General features: G+C 37.2%; 1 protein-coding gene across 5 annotated transcripts; it reads left to right on the forward strand.

The window, feature by feature from the left end:
- The first annotated feature begins 4,128 nt into the window (after positions 1 to 4,128).
- LOC137977580 (ankyrin repeat domain-containing protein 13D-like) lies at positions 4,129 to 20,046 on the forward strand. 5 transcript variants are annotated; one of them, XM_068824842.1, is made up of 18 exons: positions 5,077 to 5,212; positions 5,397 to 5,593; positions 5,726 to 5,861; positions 6,682 to 6,806; positions 7,585 to 7,630; positions 8,186 to 8,239; positions 8,598 to 8,687; positions 8,947 to 9,016; positions 10,002 to 10,115; positions 10,927 to 11,072; positions 11,577 to 11,656; positions 12,894 to 12,993; positions 13,916 to 14,034; positions 15,557 to 15,635; positions 15,998 to 16,240; positions 17,536 to 17,680; positions 17,980 to 18,175; positions 18,549 to 20,046. In XM_068824842.1, exons 1-18 carry the CDS (start codon positions 5,092 to 5,094, stop codon positions 18,570 to 18,572), a joined length of 2,085 nt encoding a protein of 694 aa, XP_068680943.1. In that variant the 5' UTR covers positions 5,077 to 5,091; the 3' UTR covers positions 18,573 to 20,046. The 5 variants fall into 5 exon arrangements, with proteins under 5 accessions (XP_068680944.1, XP_068680945.1, XP_068680943.1 ...); XM_068824843.1 differs by lacking the exons at positions 5,077 to 5,212; positions 18,549 to 20,046 and adding an exon at positions 4,129 to 4,165 and having other exon boundaries at positions 17,980 to 18,415; XM_068824844.1 differs by lacking the exons at positions 5,077 to 5,212; positions 18,549 to 20,046 and adding an exon at positions 4,274 to 4,304 and having other exon boundaries at positions 17,980 to 18,415.
- Positions 20,047 to 20,418: the final 372 nt, after the last annotated feature.

Genomic DNA, 20,418 nt, shown 5'->3' on the forward strand with positions numbered 1-20,418 from the left:
TCTTTTTAATGACTATATCTTTAATAGTAGGTATCTGTGTATGGTATGTATTTTAGCTGTAAATGTAATGTCTCGAAGATATTGGCTCCTGTAATTATTCGGAAAAAGCTTATGACTGTATGTATGTTACCTTTAGAAGGGCGCATGCGCACACTTTGTAATCTGCGACTCCAATGCTTACCATATGACAGAGAAAATGACTTTGGCCTTGAATATATAAGCCATCTAACTAATACGCTATATTGACAAGGGCGGTTTGGAGCTGTGAGTAGGCGTGGGATTTGTCACATATGGTTTAGGGGCCGACATATCTCTCCCTCAATGCCGTACCGGGAGGCAAGGTCGGTAGCAGAAAGCAGTGAAGGGCCAACTGCGTCCAAAAGCGATCGCACGGGCCGAAATCCCGGGATGACTCGTTTGGTACGACGCTCCAGCGCCGGTGTCTGGAGGTACTGCGTTTTTCTCTCTTGTTCAAACATTCCGTCAGCGCATGCGCAAACGTTCTCGCTCTTCGATACCTAGCCCACCAAAGAAAAAATTAACATGCTGGTTTTTTTTTTTTTTTTTTCTAGCAGCAACTGACATTTTAGTTGTCTTTATAAGCATAAAAGTAACGTAAAAACCGTGTGTGTCTGGTCTTGTCTCAGACAGAGGCGAGAGATGGTTTCATGCAGACTGGGACGCCTAAAATGCTCTGTTGTAAACATGGCGGTTCACGAGTGAAGTTGTCTCTCTGGCCTTTCTGTGGACGAATTCCAGGACCTACTGACACAATCTGAGCAAGTTTTGAAAGCTAAAACCTTCAATCGATGCGGTATTTTGCTGGTAGGACTGGGTGGCACGACACTTATGAAAAAACTATGAAAGGAGAATCGGGAGTCTTCCCTTGTCATGGAATGGCAGAATTACCCAGAATTCTTTTTGGGCATGAGCGAGGCAACTTAAGAAGCACGAGACTGGCCCTTATCGAATGGCTGAAGCGCGGCCAGAGGAAATGATTTCTGGCCAGATACTGAGGAGTAGGCCTGGTGTGTGCTGTTAACTTAGATTTTGGATTTCTGAAGATATTTTTATCATAGAAAATTCGCGACAAAGTTGTGCTTTCATTTCGCTGTAATTCTCGTGTCAAAGAAACGGTATAATAATGTAAATACTGAAGAGAATAACGATATTTATATTTGAAAAGTGTACGTTTTCTCTCCCGTCCCCTTCTTATGAATGATCTTCACGGAAATTACATTCTGTCCCTCAATAAACCTGGAACAACCAGTTATGGTCTTAGTTCTTTTTTTTCTTACGTATCAGCTAAGTTGCGTAATGCGCTACCTGATTTTATCCGTACCTATGAGTTTACTGGCTTAAAAAGAGAATCCAGGGCCGCATTTTGTACAGCGGCTTTTCTTTTTAATGACTATATCTTTAATAGTAGGTATCTGTGTATGGTATGTATTTTAGCTGTAAATGTAATGTCTCGAAGATATTAGCTCCTGTAATTATTCGGAAAAAGCTTATGACTGTATGTATGTTACCTTTAGAAGGGCGCATGCGCACACTTTGTAATCTGCGACTCCAGTGCTTACCATATGACAGAGAAAATGACTTTGGCCTTGAATATATAAGCCATCTAATTGTTACGCTATATTGACAAGGGCGGTTTGGAGCTGTGAGTAGGTGTGGGATTTGTCACATATGGTTTAGGGGCCGACATATCTCTCCCTCAATGCCGTACCGGGAGGCAAGGTCGGTAGCAGAAAGCAGTGAAGGGCCAACTGCGTCCAAAAGCGATCGCACGGGCCGAAATCCCGGGATGACTCGTTTGGTACGACGCTCCAGCGCCGGTGTCTGGAGGTACTGCGTTTTTCTCTCTTGTTCAAACATTCCGTCAGCGCATGCGCAAACGTTCTGGCTCTTCGATACCTAGCCTACCAAAAAAAAAATTAACATGCTGGTTTTTTTTTTTTTTTTTTTCTAGCAGCAACTGACATTTTAGTTGTCTTTATAAGCATAAAAGTAACGTAAAAACCGTGTGTGTCTGGTCTTGTCTCAGACAGAGGCGAGAGATGGTTTCATGCAGACTGGGACGCCTAAAATGCTCTGTTGTAAACATGGCGGTTCACGAGTGAAGTTGTCTCTCTGGCCTTTCTGTGGACGAATTCCAGGACCTACTGGCACAATCTGGGCAAGTTTTGAAAGCTAAAACCTTCAATCGATGCGGTATTTTGCTGGTAGGACTGGGTAACCCGACACTTATGAAAAAAAACTATGAAAGGAGAATCGGGAGTCTTCCCTTGTCATGGAATGGCAGAATTACTCAGAATTCTTTTTGGGCATGAGCGAGGCAACTTAAGAAGCACGAGACTGGCCCTTATCGAATGGCTGAAGCGCGGCCAGAGGAAATGAGTTCTAGCCAGATACTCAGGAGTAGGCCTGGTGTGTGCTGTTAATTTAGATTTTGGATTTCTGAAGATATTTTTATCATAGAAAATTCGCGACAAAGTTGTGCTTTCATTTCGCTGTAATTCTCGTGTCAAAGAAACGGTATAATATTGTAAATACTGAAGAGATTAACAATATTTATATTTGAAAAGTGTACGTTTTCTCTCCCGTCCCCTTCTTATGAATGATCTTCACGGAAATTACATTCTGTCCCTCAATAAACCTGGAACAACCAGTTATGGTCTTAGTTCTTTTTTTTCTTACGTATCAGCTAAGTTGCGTAATGCGCTACCTGATTTTATCCGTACCTATGAGTTTACATGTTTTAAAAGAGAATCCAGGGCCGCATTGTGTACAGCGGTTTTTGCAATCTCGTTCCCAGAGTCTTTTTTCCCTTTGACCAGCGGGTTGGGTTACGAGAGACTCTGGGATAATCCGTTTCTAATGAATATATCTTTAAATATTATGTATTTTAGTAGGTATCTGTATATGCTATGTATTTTAGCAGTAAATGTAATGTCTCGAAGACACATTAAGACATAAGCTCCTGTAGTTATTCTGAAATTTTTGATGAAATAAAGTTTATTCATGTATGAATGTTACCTTTCGCAGAACACGTGCGCACACTTTGTGTTCTGCGATTCTAGTGTTTACCATATGACAGATAAAATGACTTTTCCCTTGAATATATAAGCCATCGAATTCTTACGTTTAATGGAGCTCTGAGTAGGCATGGGATTTGTCTCATATGGTTTCGGGCCGACATATCTCTCCCTCAATGCCGTGCCAGGAGGTGAGGTCGGTAGCAGAAAGTAGCGATGGGCCAACTGCTCCCAAAACCCTTAGTCGTGAAAGCTATCCTCATTGAGACCCTCTCGAGAGGGTAGAATTCAAGGAAAGCTGTCTATTTAGTTCCTATTTTGGGATGAGAATTCCTATTTTTTACTATTTTTGCCACTGTCTTTTCTATTTTCCTATGATGTCGGAGTTTCATTTTTCACACCAAGGGAGATGGAGGTAGCTGAAGGTAAATGAACGTAAATGAAGGTAGATGAAGGTAATTAAATAAACGTGACTGAAGGTAGCTGGAGATATATTATAATGTAAATGAACGTGAGTGAAGGTAAATGAAGGTATATGAAGGTAAGTGAACGTAAAAGAAGGTATATTAAGGACGGTGCCTACTAATTCAAAGGTATTTTTGCTCCGGTTTATGATTATGCAGGAAATGTGGATCTTAACAAGTAAAATTAAAATAACAAAAAAACATGCGTTATCTCGTTATGTTTATAACCGCAGTTTGCTTGTTATATTTACTCAAGTTGAAATGGCCAAAGAATAAGAGTATCTTAACAAGTGTTATTGAAATCCAAAAAGAAAATTGGGGGTAACCACGCATTTTTCAAAGATAATGGGTGTATAATATTTGTAAAAAACTTTAAAATACAAACCAATGTATGGCGTTCTTTCTCAAATTGAAGATTAATTATCTCCCAAAAATGCATGGCTACCCCATGTTTTCTTTTTGGATACCAAGAGTACTTACTAAGATCTACTTTCTCCGCATAGTTTTAAACCGCGCAAAAATATCACTGTATTAGTAAGCATCACCGACAGGAAACCCGAGTATCTCGAGATGCGCAGAACGTATGCGCAATAACAATAGTAGGCACCGTCCTTAAGGTAAATGAATGTTAATGAAGGTATATGAACGTGAATCATAGTGAAGGTATGTGAAGGTAGATGAAGATAAATGCACTTGAATAAAGGCAGATGAAGGTAAATGAAGGTATATAAAGGTATATGAAAGTAAATGAAGGTGATGGTGGTGAATGAAGGTGAATCAAGGTAGATGAAGGAAAATGAAGGTAAATGAACATCAGTGAAGGTATATTAAGGTAAACTGATGAATGTGAATAAAGGTAAATGAATGCAAATGAACGTGAATGAATGTATACGTAGATGAATGTATATTAAGGTAAATGAACGTTAATGAAGGTAAATGACGCTAGTAAATAAACGTGATTTAATCTTGAACGTGAATGAAGGTACGTGTAGTTGGAAGTGAATGAAGGTATATTAAGGTAAATGAACATGACTGGAGGTAGATGAAAGTAAATGACGGTAAATTAACGTGATTGAAGGTAAAGGACGGAAAATGAACGTGATTGAAGGTAGATGAAGGTATATGAGGGTTAATGAATATGATGGTAAATGACCAGGAGTGAATGTATATTAATACGGATGATGATAAATTTTTATAAATGGAGGTAAATAGATATAGATGAAGGTAAATGGGGTAAATTTCTATGGATGACTGAATATTGGGAAATTAAATAATTTAGCGTGTCTTACGTAGTTGGGGACTAGTGGTGGGTATATACATGAAAATGATAGCGATTACATGTATTTTTCATCCCGTTTGCCCGGCCCAGCCCGGCTAACCGGGCTGAAATTCGCCATGTGCAGGCCCTTAATCTCTGTTTTCTGTAGAACTTGAACAAATCCCTTCATTAGTTGTAATGGCCTGTTGTCGATCAGTTTGAAACCGGCGATTGTTATGTTGCTATATGGTATACGAAGAGCCTCAAAAGTTACAGAAGTTAGAAAGGCAACGGAGTAACAGATGTGATTGGTGGTGGGTATGTTATATGCATGAGATCTGGTTACAGAAGTTACAGAGTTACAAACGTAACAAAAGTTACCGAGTTGCAGAGTCAGCAGAGTAACAGAGTAACAGAAGTGACAGAAGTTACAGAGTTACAGAACATACGAGGTAAAGGAGTTACGGATTAATAGCCTTTTGAACTGAAAAGGGAAGGTCGTTCGGTACGTCCTGTGCATTGTAAAATTAGAAATCGCTCACCCCTCATGATCAAACTAATCTCAAACATATCATCAACACCTTGTGTTGCGTGACCACATGAGGAAGTATTATTTTTAATACTGGTACACTACAGGCAGGCTTACTCCAAGTACCGACCGCAAAAAGAGACAAGCAACGATACACGTAATGGCGGCTAGTGGAGGGAAGGACATTTTGGTCGCTTCTCCACCCCAAATTAGCAGAGATAAAATTCTGTCTGACTTCCCATTACATTGGCACGTCTGGCATAAAGATGCTGCTTCACTTGAAGAAGAACTCGCATTGAACAAGGTTCGTATTCATCTCTCGTCTTTAACGAACACGTTTGGTTTTTAAACTGCAAGGTGGATGCTGTCCTTAACTTCACCTGTTTTGCCAGCACCCGGACAAAATATTTTGGCACTGTTTGTGGTTTTGTTCTAGCACAATAAAGAAGTGGTTGATCCCCGTGGCCGAACACCTCTTCATTTGGCGGTTAGTCTTGGATATGTTGACTGTGTACAATGTCTTTTGAGCGGCGGTTGTGATGCTAACGCCATCAACAAGGATGGCTGGAACGGTAGGTAGCTTTGTCCGGCCATTTTTAATTGATCATCGATTTTTCGAATGTGTCTCCATAAAGTAGATACGCTGCAAGATGATCACCTTAATATCATAGGGAAAAAAGATGCGAAATAATAAAGCCACATATAAAATCAAAATCTGCCAACAGCTTTTTTCATCAATGTGACGTTTTCAATAGATTTTCTAGTGTGATTTGAACCTTTCGGTGGGGTTAATGTCCGTCAGTAATAATTTCCGTAGAATCTGCAAAATTATTTTTACAATGTACAATTCTTGGGAAGCGGTTTTTTTTTTTCATTTACGGGGTGTTGTTAAAAAGTCAGCATAAATCAAGAAGGTAAACAGTAGAGTTGTGTTCACACTTCAACCAGTTTGACAATCAGACAAATTGGTTTGCCTCTTCTGTGGTTTGAAGAATGATGAATGTAACTGACAAATTAAATGTCTTGAATCGTTCCTTTTAAAGTTCATCCAAACCAGATTAGCTTCAAACGATGTCTGACTTTAAAAGTGGGTCCAACCCTGTTTTAATATCTATCCTAATACTGTAACTATTGTTTGATTGACATGGAAATTTGAAAAACTTGTCTGATTGCTTGACACGTACATGTATTCTTGGAGTTTAATGTATGATTGTTAGTGACTTATATTTATTTATAGATAATGAAAATGAAAGGAAAATATTGTACTATCTGAAAGCAAAACAAAGAAATTCCAGTTGTTTAGAGATGCATGACCTCTGATTGAAAGTTAGGATGAAAGGAATTGATTAAAAAAAAAGAAATCGAATAATTAACTGCCTTTCCCCATTTTAGTATCTCATGAGGCAGTAAGCACTGGAAACCCAGAAATCCTTTCACTTGTGCTTCAACATAGAGACTTTCAAAGAGGAAGTCAAAGACTTGGTGGAATTCCTGAACTTCTTGATGAACTCAATGCTGTAAGATGATAATATTATTTATTAAATTGATTGTTTATAATTTTAAAGTCTGGCTCTTTTACCATGTTGTTAGAATTAAGCACAGAAATGTTACAAGCTGAAATACAATAAGGACTTAAGGATTCAGAAATAGTCACCATAGGGCAAGACCTTGTCAGCAGGGAGTACATGAACGTCTATTAATTTTGAAAACATGTTATTGGTTCTTTAACTTCCCATAATTATAGATTGTGAAAGTGTTATGTGAGAAAGAGTCAACAGATAATGTTATTGGCATCATCTGAGAAAACCTGAAAGTGCGAGCACTAAATAGCAGATGATGTTACCAAAGTTACAAAAGCAAAACTTTCTCCCTAGACTCTTACATGTAGTTGGTTTGGCAAAGGTTGAATCCACCAGCTCGCACATGATACCGGTAGTCTTGTCTTCAGATGTGTTCAGTGGCCCACCTTTTTTCTTTACTATAAGTTAAATATTATAATTATACTTTTTTATAAGGCTCACGGTGAATCTTTACCTGATACGCTGTCTGAGCTAATTTCTGGGATTTTTGTTATGGCTTAAGGATGCTGACTACAAAAAGAGATGCTATTTATAACACTCAGGTTTTATTACGTAAGTAGTCATCATGAAATTTCCATCAGAATAACTACATGATTGTACAGTACGTGTATATGTAGCTGCTAGCTACAAATGGTCACCCAATGGACCCATAAATGGGTGGTACATTTATTTTGTGTTGAAACTTGTGTTTAATTAATTTTATTTTGCAAAACAGGCCCCAGATTTCTATGTTGAAATGAGATGGGAGTTTACCAGTTGGGGTATGCATTCTTTTCTTATTAAATGATTCCAGCCAAAAAGTTTAATCATTTAAAAGCAAATGGTGTAAGGTGGTATTGAACCAATAATATTCATACTTGTCTATTTTGGGTACTCTCTCGGATCGGCGTGTCTCAGCATGCACGAAGTTTATCCAGAGAGTTCAGGACATTGGTGTCCTTGCTAACTTGCTGCCACAGCACACAACTGTGTCCCATGGATACAATCTACATTCAGGCACCATCAGAGAGGATCTCGCCATGGCCTCTACCAACTGTCTCGACAAATTTATTACATATAGATATTCCTAGTAAAATGTTTCATGATAATGTTTATATATGATTAGTACTTTGACCACTCTTGTAATTTAGCCGTTAAGCTACAAAATTTATTATTATTATTATTATTAGGAAATGTGTTTTGTTGTCTTGTCTTTAACTTATGTCAGAGGGTAACAAAATAATTAATGCTATTTTACAGGAGACCTTGTGACAGCTGCTACATGTTTTCATTGTTAATGGACATCTTGTGTTGATGTAGCTGCTTTCTGTTTTCAGTACCATTCATGTCAAGAATGTGCCCCAGTGATACATACAAAATATACAAATGTGGTAAGAAGGAAACTTTCAAGTTTTTATTTTCCACTGCTCACGGTACTTGGTGGAGTGAGGTCCCCCCCCCTCCCTCCCCCATTGACAAGTAAAATCGTCTGGCAGTAGACAGAGTAAAATCTATCACTTGAGTCTCACTCCTAGGGGTCAATAGGTTAAAAATTGTACTATGAAATCTAATGGAGTGAGTTACATGCAATTCTTCTGTTTAACCCATTCACCCTTAAACCGACCTAAAGCGACCATACTTGGTAATTTTACTCTGTTTAATGCCAGACGATTTTACTCATCAAAGGGGAACCTCCAGGAGTCAATGGGTTAACATGTACATGTAGACAATCATTATTTCTGTTTACAGGTGCAAATGTACGAGCAGACACAACTCTGATTGGTTTTGACCAGAGTGATTGGCAGAGGGGAAATAGGAGTTATGTTTTCAAGGGTGGAGGTAACAAAAGTACATGTAAATTTTTCTTACATATACAGTAAATGAACAAACATTGTTACACTTAAATGACCCTTTGAACTTTTGGTTTTACTTAAAGTACATGTAATTATCAACCTGCATTTCTCAGTGTATCACATCTGATTAGAAAAAATCCAGAATTCTTCTCCTTTTTTGAATATGGTTGAAAACAAAAATTGCAGTGAAGGAATGAAGTGTCAAAATAATGCAATTCAAAGCACATATTGTTGATTTGTTTTAGTTGATGGGGGAGAATTTTTAGAGATTGACCATGACAAGAAAAGGTTCTTCAGGGAAACCCTGCGTATCAGGTACATTTAAAATCATGTATTACCTAGATCTGTGGTTAGCACGCAGTTTAATTAAAGCCGTGACTACCGGAGCGATTTTTGTCTTGAGCCGGTGATGCGATTTTTTTCAGATTTTGTCGCGTCGCCATCGTGCCAGGGTGGCTGCACTTGTGACAAATTTTGGCGACAAATTGAAGGCCGCATGAATTGCATACTTCAAGAGACCTGGGCACTATAAACAGACATTTCTACTTTAATTTCATTGGCTAAATACTCTTTAGTCGCGTCGCAAGCACGGGCAAAAAGTTGCAGGGTGCGATTTTGTCGCGAAAGTTTCAACTCTGGCAACTTTTTTCTTGCGATTTTTTCACCTGTCACGTGGCCTGTTCAAGGGTGGCTACACCTGGGATTTTCATCTTGCAATGACAATGCGACAAAGTTTGAAAAAATCGCATCACCAGCGCAAGCAAAAAATCGCTTGTGTAGTCGTGGCTCAACGATTAAGTGTGATGTTACACATGAACTGCATGGAATGGTTTTCAAGCTGCCTTTCTTTCGTTAAAATACAATAATGATTTTACATTTTGACTGAGAAGGATGATTATGTTGCATCAAATGGCAATTTAATCTACGCAGAAGTTGGTATGTTGTTTGGAGGTTGTGTTGGTTTGGAAGTTTATCGTCACATTTACATGTACATGTACATGTCCACGTTCTGTGGATCCAATGTTTGTCCGCTACCAAAGGTTTCAGAAGGCAAGGACTGTCAGAGATCTTACAAATACATGTAGCTAATACTAATATTGAATAAATGAACAAACACCTTCCTCCCCCCCCTCCTGCATCAAATCGAGGTGAGTAGTTATCCACATGAAGAAAATCTCAAATCAACTCGATAAGTAAGCGTCTTGTTTCGCTCAAACGCAATAATATATGAATAGAAAATACTTTATATATATAGTATTAAAAACTGTAATTGTAAGCAATGTGATGACTCTTTCTGTAGGGAGGATTTCCGTGATCTAGAAGCTGTGAAACCATCAGATGATGTTGTGAATACCAGACTTACATCACCAGCTGTTGCCACCATGCTTAACACAGACAATATTGCTTTTACAAGGTGCAGCACTAGATTTTAACCCATTGACTCCCAGGGGTTCCCCATTGACGAGTAAAATCGTCTGGTGTTAGGCAGAGTAAAATACTAAATCTGGCTGGTTTGGGCATCAGAGGGTTAAAAAACAGGGGCTTGGTTTTTTATGGGAATGGGACATTCCTTTTTTCTGTTCTACTTCTCCTACCCCTCCCTGATCTTCCCCATTGTGTCTATCCTACCCAACCTTTCCCTCACAAATCTGTGATATCGAAAAACCATTCTGCTCGAGTAGTGACCAACTTTGGAAAAATCCAGTCACTCAATTCTCCTTCAAGATTAGATCTGTGCCACTGAATTACATGTATGTTACTTTTGATTATTCCCATGAGATTCCTTTACATCAGCTTGTAAACAAGCCATTTTGCAAAGTGAGTAATTTCCTTTGAAGATAAAATGAAGTTTATCGATATTGTAACAACTGGTACATAATAATAATACCATTGTAACATTATTGAGATACATGTAGTTTCTTTGCGGTAGTTGAACACTGCTCCAGGTTCAATCCCTGGACTCAAATTTCTTATTTTGTGGGTTGAGTTTGTTCTATTCAGGATTCAGGGATGTTTTTTGGGGTACTCCAGTTTTAATAATTTGGCCTTTTAAGAAAAACCAACTTTAATTTTGATTTGATTTGATCTGCTTGACCTGTATGTGTACAGCTTGAAGCTAATGTCCAAAGTTTACGCCAAGTTCTGAATTTTTGTTTTTCTTATTATGATAATAATGCTGTCATCGTCATCATCATCATCGCTATTATTTTGTTTATTATTTCAAGACACAAGACCATGTGGGGATGGGGTGGAGATAAAACAGAAATCATCAATGGATTTGAATGCAAAGTGTACACAGCAAGTGGAGTTGAAGTTCTTACAAAGACAAGGGTGGAACATTTGAATGCTGAAGACAAACAGGCTGCACAGAGTAAGCATGTTTCAACGAATTGCTCTTTCTTACAGTCCAGTGGTTAGGGTGCTTGCCTTGAGATCCGGAGATCCCGGGTTCAAGACCAGCTCTGACCATCGTTGAATTTGATCCTGGTAGTCTTAATTAAGGGTTTCTTTGTTGCTCTTTGTGTGAGTTAAAGGTACTGGAGATGAAAATACTGTAACACAATTTAGTGAGAAAGTGGTGATTGTATTTATTATACATGTAATTCTCCAGTTTAGATGTTAAACCTTTGCTTCTTTCACCCTATATTCACCCCTGACGTGGCCCCCTTTGACAAGTAAAATCAGCTCACTGGTGTTAGACAGAGTAAAATATTTAAGTATCGCTATTACAAGGGAAAAGGTAAAGAGGTGCCTTGTTGCCGAGTACATGTAAAAGTTACATCTGGCATTAACCACACTAAAGTAGTGGAGCGGGTAATGGGGACACAAAGAGGGGAGAGACTTGCAACCTTTACTTCTTTTGATACTGCTTTAGACACAAATGACACCTTTGCTGCAAATGGGTTTCAAACTCTCCTAGGGATTGAGGAAGAGAATTTTTCAGCCAATTTTGAGGTAAAAATTGATGTGAAATAGTTATTGGTGTCATTGTACTTGCTTTGTGTTACTTACGGATCATTGGCTCTCTGTCAATCTACTGTACATCTTCAGCTGGGGTCACAGACTGAAATTACTGTAGGTCCAGTAAGTTTCTTTTTCATTTTAGCTGTTGCTCCACCAAACACTGTTATTATTTGGAAACAAATGTGCTTTGGAATGTGCTTAAAATACTACAGCAATAGGCCTTTTGCAACTAACGATCACATGGTACAAAATCCGCCATGCTAGAGGGCAAGCTCATTATTATTCCCCCACTGGGACATTAAAACAAAGGCAAGTCAAGCTTGACTGGTTCAGGTCTCTTTGTTTTAATGTACCAGTGGGGGAATAATAATGAGCTTGCCTCCAGCATGGCGGATTTTGTACCATGTGATTGTTAGTTGCAAAAGGCCTATTGAGTTGTTCACCAAGATTTGTGGGGTGGAGGCACATGCACATAATTCTGGATCAATAAGGCCAGCGCAAGCCTTGGAATCAAGGCATCAAACAGAAGACACACAGCACCTGTGGTCTCCCCTCCCAATTTTTGGAAGTATGTAATATTGTCTCTTTATTGTCCAACTCTACAGAATTAAACAATAGTTATTTATATTAGGCTTGCACTGCATAATATTACGTTAATATTGATCTACATTAATATTGATCTACATCTACATCTACATATCTACATTTTGACTTTTGGCTGTTTCTGCTTAGGTGGCCACATACACCACAAGCCTTTTTAGAGACATCACCACCAAGCCGGCCACTTCCCTTTAGAGAACAGGACAACCACAACACCAGGGATTTCATCCCCTACTCTTCTCAAATAGTTTGTGGGTTCTTTAACGTCCCACAGGGAACTTATGAACATACAGTAGCAGATGTTTGTGAGATGGGGCCAACGGTTTATATAGTCCTTATACGAGAAGATTTGAAAGTCTCATCATTTGCAATGAAATTGAAAAGGCAGCACTTTCTCCTCTGCTCAATTATTTTAAGATCCTGAGTGTTGATCTGGCCTGTGTTCAAACCTGCAACCTCCCGCATGACAGCCTGATGCTCAACCAACTGAGCCACCAGTGTGTGGTTGATTATACAACATTAAAAAAAGTATTCACTAATCTTGAGAAGGCTAACTCAGAACAAATCCAAATGTCACTAATCAGAAGCCCATGTCCTTCACTGGAACTTTCCTTTTCTTTAAAAACAGGATGACCAGAACAGATGTGTTATTGATCCAACATCTTCAAATCCTTACAACATGACCATAGAGGAATACTTTAGTCCATCCTCAGAGCCAAATGGCAAAGGTACATTGTATAAAGCCAGTACGACAATAATAATTGTGGATTTGTACCCAAACCTAGCAAGGGTGCAAATGATTATTATGAGGGTCATAAAATAGCTATTTTAATTAAGTGCCCCTGTGATCAAAAAAAATACTTCCTTTTTTCCTTCAGATTTTGATTATCTGACTGGCAAAATTTTGAGCTCTGAAATTTCAGCATGTGAATACAGCTTATCATATGTGCAAAATGCAATCTTAAAAGTCTGAAAGCCCAAAATTCCTGTGCTGCATATTAATTCAGTGGTGTACACATGCATTGCATTCTTTAACTATTTAGTCACCTTTTGACATCATTTTCTCCTTGATCCAGCTCTCTCAAGATGTTAAAGTTAGTAATGGCGGACCATTAAATAGGAAAATTCCAGTTAAAATAAACAGGTGTCTCTTTTAAATCAAGGCTTAAAACTTTGGTCGCTTGAATCCAAAGAAAAATAAGAATTGATATTGTGGTCACAGGAGCACTTTAATAAACAAATACATGTACTGTACTTCCAAGAAGAGTCATATCATCACCATTGTTAAAATATCCAAGGCCAAAGTATGTCATGTACAGTACATGTATGAGCAGTTTTTACAAATATAATTATTGATGCCTAACAATCATCATTTCTTTATAATTATCATACTGCACTTTTTTTAGGACAACCCTTGAGGAACAATAATGCATAGAGCAATACCACTGACATTGCATTGTTAGCCTTTATACCACAGAACTTTCCCTTGTATCAGACAAGTTAAATTGTCAATGCTCATTATTTTACCTTTAACAACAAACAATAGTCAAGAGTAATCAACAAATAAAAAACACATTAGAAAAAGAACATAATATGAGTCGCAATTTGTGACACGGTATTATTTCCAGTTTCTTTCTTACTTTTTTTTAGATATTGGCAAACTTAAAGAAATGACAGTGAAAAAACAGAAGTTTAAAGCTACTATTTCAATGGCTGATAAACACCCATTGTCTCTTGGGGAGCAAGTTCTTCCAATCATCAAATTGCTGGTAAGCAGTTTCCATTGTTTTTATGTCATTTTGATCATGCTTCTAAATTGTTACATGTACATATAAGTGGCAGAAGGAACAGAACGACTAGGCCGAAAAAATATGCTGGATTTTAAGGAACCTGAAATATCTTTTAGCAAACACCTTGTGGCCTTCAACGACCACTTGATTGCAAAGCTCTAACAAAGAATGAAGGCACACCATCACTGCACTTGAAACATGAGCTTAAACACTTTATTGTGATAGCTGATTTCCAAGTGAATCTAGGACTTGCCAGGGATGTCTGAAGCAATCTTACGATGCAACTTTATGTGAATTCTTGTCATGATCTGATGTGTGGTTCGAACTGGGATGCAAAAGAAAGAAAATCTACGTACATTAATTAAAGCTAACGACATTTACTTAAACATGAAACTAATGGCAAGGAATAGTAAAGGCCTAATGCAAAAGTAAAGGAACATGATAAAATTTATAATTACGTAATCATGGTGACTTACTTGAACTTTGGGGTAGCTCCTAAGTGGCGACCATATCAACCAATGAAAATTTAATATATACATGTAGCAATACACTGTATACAACACACGTTCCAGTAATTTACTCTCTCCCAGGTAACCCATGCCAAAAACATAAAACCCCAATAACGGAAATCGGATCATTTCTAACTGTAACAAGAAAAAAAGGAATACATGTACATGTAGTAACTAACATGCATTATAAAGGTGTGAAATGATAAGAAGTGAAGTAATACATGTATGAGTGTTTCAAATGAACACATGTTGTACTGCAGCCTAATTATAAGGTGCTGACCAAAATGACATTTGAAGTGAGTAGTGACATTAATTAATAATAATAATAATAATAATAATAATAATAATAATAATAATAATAATAATAATAATAATTTGGGGTACATTGTAGCCGGCTAATTTTAACTATTAGCAAAAGTATTTATTTCTTTACCACTCATATTTTTGGCAAATGGCCAGCAAAGGGTACCTTCAAACATGTTGAAAATTGGTTCTGAAATTCTTTCTGCGTTAACTGTGCTTTTTGATCACATTCCTTTCTATTTTAAAAGTTACATTCAGGTTAAAATAATTTTGACCTTCAATGGTTTAACACTCTCTTGAATTCCAGCCCTATATAATTATTTATGATAAAATTATAATAGTTTACTGTACAATCATGTTAGTGTATTATAAATTTTAGGAAGGTTTAATGAGAGATACATGTAATTAATTAAGGCCAAATAATCATAATTATTGATAGACCCAGGAAAAACTTTGAGGTTAGAGACAACTTTTGCATGCCTTTCTCACTCCAGGGTAGTTTTATAAGAAAAATCAAAGTTGGCTGAAATCACTAATTGTTTAATCTGATTTCACTTAATTGAAATACTGGCGTGGCATATCCAAAAAAGGCTGATACACTTACAGCTATATACATGTACATGTGTGTTTAACTCTGACTTGAGCATTGTTTTCTTTCAAACTAAAGCTGCTTGTTTACTGTATAACAGGCTATCAGCAATACCCATTTTGCAAAGCTGAGAGACTTCATTGCCCTTCATTTGCCAGCTGGATTCCCAGTTAAAATAGGTAAGTAGAGATTGCAAGTCGAGAGTAACATTGATTACCACAAGAGAACAACAAATGGACAATTTTAAGTAAGATCTTGAATGAACTATCAAGTTTGCCATGGGAAAACATGAAAATGATATCTGTACCAATCACGGATGAAAGTACTCACTTAGCTACTGTATTGAGTCATTCCAGCATTTGGCAGTTGGTGATACTGTACATGTGTATGTTGATAGCGATAATTTTATTAATTTGACAATGGTAATCTGCATTCTCTAAAATTGTGTTTAAAGTGGTTTGGCAGCGAAATTCTTTCCCTATTTCGGAATCCTAATTTAACCCGCATCTATAATAAATTATCATGTCATGGCTTTGTTTAGAAATTCCACTGTTTCATGTCCTCAATGCCAAAGTAACATTTGGCAACATTGGTGGAACAGAGTCCTCTGTTAATGGTGTCCATGCTGTAAAAGCTGACATTCAAGAGCTTGATGAGGAAGGTGAAGTCACACAACAGGAAGCAGACCTGTTGTCTTTGGATCAATCTGCTCATTGTGTCATAGAAACTACATGTTTTGAGGCTCCAGCAGGATACAGAGAGGTTAACTTGGATCAACCAGTTGGTAAGTACATCATTAATGACAGCTCTCAATTAACGAAACAAGGTTTATACTTATATCCATATTAATTTTTGTTTAGTCAGCGGTAGGGGTGTTTCCAAGGAATGACACATGCTTTGCTGTTTTTGTTAATTTAAATATTGAGCTTAAAATTAATTTAAAGCTGTTATTTTACAGTGTTTTAGCCAGAGCGTGAACTTGCAACATTCTCCCCCATGATCAGAAGTATTTGTGGAGCCTGGTTTCTTCTAAATAAATGCATTTAATTTTTTGTCGGCTAGCATTTTACAATTTTCATGTAAAAATTGTTTATCAGCACCTTATAAATAATGCTTTCAAAGACACTATTGTCTCACGCTTCGCTCCTTGAAAAAAACATTCTAAACCTGTCACATACGTAGAAGCCGTAAGCGTTGAATGTTGTCACATTATGCAGTTTCATCCACGGTTTTGGTATGCCATTATTATTTTTCGAAGTGCTTGAATGTAGCAGATGCCAACGTGTTTCCCCAAATAAGTCTGCAATAATTTATTGTTATGAAATCCTGTCGTTCTACTAGATAATGTATATAATTATTCCCCGAATTATTTGCACAGGTTACCATCTTGTAATTTAAGCTGAATAATCAAGTGAGGATCACTTTTACCATATTTGGAATCAGAATGAGACTTGCATCATTCACGCGTAACTGGCTTCGGCTGGATTTGCACGTGTTGACAGCTTGTTTCATTTGTGGACCGAAGTGATCTTTGCTTTATGTACATCATGTAAACATCTAATTTTCTTTGGAACAATGTCCAAGAGGAAAATCTCGAGTTATTTTCAACGTGAAACGGATAAAATCATTGAGGAAGCAGAGGAGAAAATTAAAAACGTACATGTATTTCACGAGGAGGAAAGTGATGCTCGACTTCCAAATTCGAAAACTCGCAATTTCCTTGAGCAGCAGAAAGAGGACAAAGGCAGTTTAATGTTATAATAAATTATGCTGTCCCCTGCTATTGCCTATTTGTCCCTTTGCAAAGGCAACAGAGGGACAAATTGTCTCCTGAGGCAGTTGAGCTGGCTCAAACACTGATTTTAATTTAGAAAAGTGTGAGTTAAGGTATTAAAGTAAGGTATTTTTTACCATTTTTGTGATATTTTTAAGGAGTTGGAGCTTACACAGTGTATGAATATACAATGTATGTGTACAAAGTCATGTAAAATGACAAAAATGTGCTATAAGGAACAAAGGCAAGAAATTTGAGCAGTATCTTGGGGACATGATCTGTATTCGTGTTTGTTATTTTGTTAGTAGCTCCTGTTGGAGATGAAGAAGATGAACTTCTTCAATTGGCAATACGACAGAGTTTACTGGAGTATCAACAAGATCCTGCAAATTTGGCATCTCTTCAGGCTTTAAGAGACAGTCAACAGAATGAAGATCAGGCCTTACAACGGTATGCTACATGCAGATGGCTTCCTTTTTTCTCTCTCTCTCTCTCTCTCTTAAACCGGTAAAAGAGAATCTGCTAACCCTACATTTTGTATACATGTAAATGCCAAAGTAAGAACTTATATAAGTAGTTGTTGCCAGCAGGGTGTTGAACCCCTTGCCACCAGAAGTGCAGGATATCCACAAATATAAATGGAAACACTTGCTTTAAAAAGAAACACAGAAATGGACCAGAGTGCACAGTAGGCCTGTGATGTTTAATATATAGACAATCAGTTAATTCTTGATAATTATCTTGTTCAGTGCAATTCAGGAGAGCATGAAAGAGACAGGCAACACAGGGACTGAAGATGATGGTGAAAACCCAACTGAAAATAGACAAGAAGGTGATGGGGCAGTCATGGACGATGAAGATTTGCAGTTGGCCATGGCACTATCAGAACAACAGCTGGAGGAGGATGAGAGACTACGAAAGCAGGAATTTGAGGAATTAGAGAAAGTAATCCAACTCTCTCTTATGGATAAGTAGCTCTAGATTCCTTGAGTAAGGAGGTGGCCTTGATTTTGAACTGCTCTTGGAACAAGTACATACATGTACTTTTCGTTATTTCATGTGAGGACGCCAAATGGAAACTTTAAAAAAATACATTTTGGCCTGTTTTCATTGGGTTGCCTTCCTTTTTTCTGGTACTTACAATGGGAAACAATAAAAAGTTGTTTCACAATTTGTTTTGAAAAAGTAAGTCACTCATTATTGCTGTAAGTTGTTTCCTGTTGATTTATTGTAACAACATTCCAGTTAGTTAATCAATGTTTCTTTGGGTGAGCCAAAGGTGTTTGAAAAACATGAGAATATTTCTGTTTATTTGTAGATAGCACGGCAGGATTATCAATGAATGATGCTTTTCTGAAGGGAAAAGTTGATGTTAGGTCTTGAATATAATAATACTGTATTATTATCAGTTTAGTTCAAAGCCACAGAGTATTTTATTAGATTATGTATAAGGTACAACAGGCAGTTTATTACTTTATTGCCTTGGAGAAGAGTTTTATTTCGTTGATGAAATTTTGTAAACAAAATTCAATGTTATTTAAGACTGTCTGCCAATATGAAGTGAAACTTGAATAATTTCACTTCAATTTGTTCAGGTTGTAATTCAGTTAGAAATTCTTCAAGTGAGGATGTAATATTAAAAAAATATAATTATGTATATTATTTTTTAAGAAGGTTCACCCTCTGACTTGACTTTTGACTGGCTTTTGCTTTACATATTTACCGGTATGTTGTTTTTGATACAAAACTTCACTGGATTTTAGTTTAATTAATTAATTAATTATTTCACTGACCACAAATCAACAGAACAAAAAATAATGGTCTCGAAAAGGAATGTTTCTGGTCTTTGAGTCAAGTCCCATTACTATTAATTTTACTTCCAGTGGATCCAATGGACTTCATTTGACTATTATTCTGGAAGTCTAAACACTTGAAATTAACAGAGGAGGAAATTTATAATTTTGTTCTGTTGTCTTTCTTTTCAACCCCAACCTACAATCCAGCCAACAATGTTTATTTCAATGATAACACTTGTAAGAAACTTCAGTGTTTCATGGGATGGAAAGTGGAACACTCAACTTAAGATGAAGAAAGTCAGTTTGCAATTGAAAAATTTAACTTTTAAAAGCTGATTCTGCCATTCTTAAACATGCAGACTCTAAAGTTTAAATTCTAGTAATAATAATTAATAGTTTTATTTCTCACTGCCATCAATCACACTTTCCCAAATGGTTAGTTGACTGTTAAAAACCGAAACTGACATAGCAGATCAAAATCAGTAATGCAGAATTTAACCCATCAACTTGTTCCAATATAGTGACTGACAGTGGCGAAAAAATTGTTGAAATATTAAGAGTAAAGTCTTTTTTTTTTTATCTTTTAATGTATGTCATTGTTCAATTTTCTTCTTGCTTTAAAATTTTGTCTTTGTCAAATTTTAATTATAATTTGAAACAATTATAATTTGGAACATTTTGAACCAAATTTAAAATTTAAAAAAACCATGACATATCCAACGTCATTATCAAGAATGAAAATTTGTCAAGTGTCAACGTTGTAATAATGTTTTGGGTAAAAGTAAAGAATCAGATCCCACCAACGCGTCGGCCAACACATCGGTCGACACACCACCAAAACACTACCGACGCATCAGCCGACACACTACGGACGCGTTGGTCGACACACTACAGACACGTGTTGGGCGACGCGTTGGTGGGATCTGATTCTTTACTTTTACTGAGTTTTGAATATCATTAGATGTCATTCCTGAGTGTAATTTTTTGCAAGTGCGCTAATAAATAAAACAGCTTGGTGCACATTGAAATTTGTTGATTAAATTACCGGTATTTGAATTTTGGAGTCACACACGTTTATGAATTGAGCAGTAACAACTAACCATTAATAGCAACAGCAGGTGCTATAACACGGTAGCATTGCTGTAGCCAGCAAGCAAGCAAGCATGTACAATATGTGAGCCACGTATTGAAAGCTAACCGTTTTAAAATGGGTGCTTGGACTCAGCACTATTTGAAAGTGCTCTCAGATGCCTCACAGGTTGTGCATCCCCCAAGTAAGTAAGCAAGCAAGCAAGCAAGCACCAAAGCAGAACATTGGGGGATTTGTTTACCCATAAATAACCACCACCACTATCCTTCTGATTCTCCCTAGCATGCTAACCAAAACAAGAC

This window comes from Montipora foliosa, chromosome 11 (genome assembly GCF_036669935.1).
Source record: "Montipora foliosa isolate CH-2021 chromosome 11, ASM3666993v2, whole genome shotgun sequence".
Taxonomy (NCBI): domain Eukaryota; kingdom Metazoa; phylum Cnidaria; class Anthozoa; order Scleractinia; family Acroporidae; genus Montipora; species Montipora foliosa.

Coding starts and splice junctions, on each gene's coding strand:
- LOC137977580 (XM_068824840.1), top strand. CDS start 5,092: ATGAGATCTGGTTACAGAAGTTACAGAGTTACAAACGTAACAAAAGTT. Junction 5,213..5,396: donor AGAGTTACAGAACATACGAG/GTAAAGGAGTTA, acceptor GGTACACTACAG/GCAGGCTTACTCCAAGTACC. Junction 17,681..17,979: donor GAAGATCAGGCCTTACAACG/GTATGCTACATG, acceptor TATCTTGTTCAG/TGCAATTCAGGAGAGCATGA.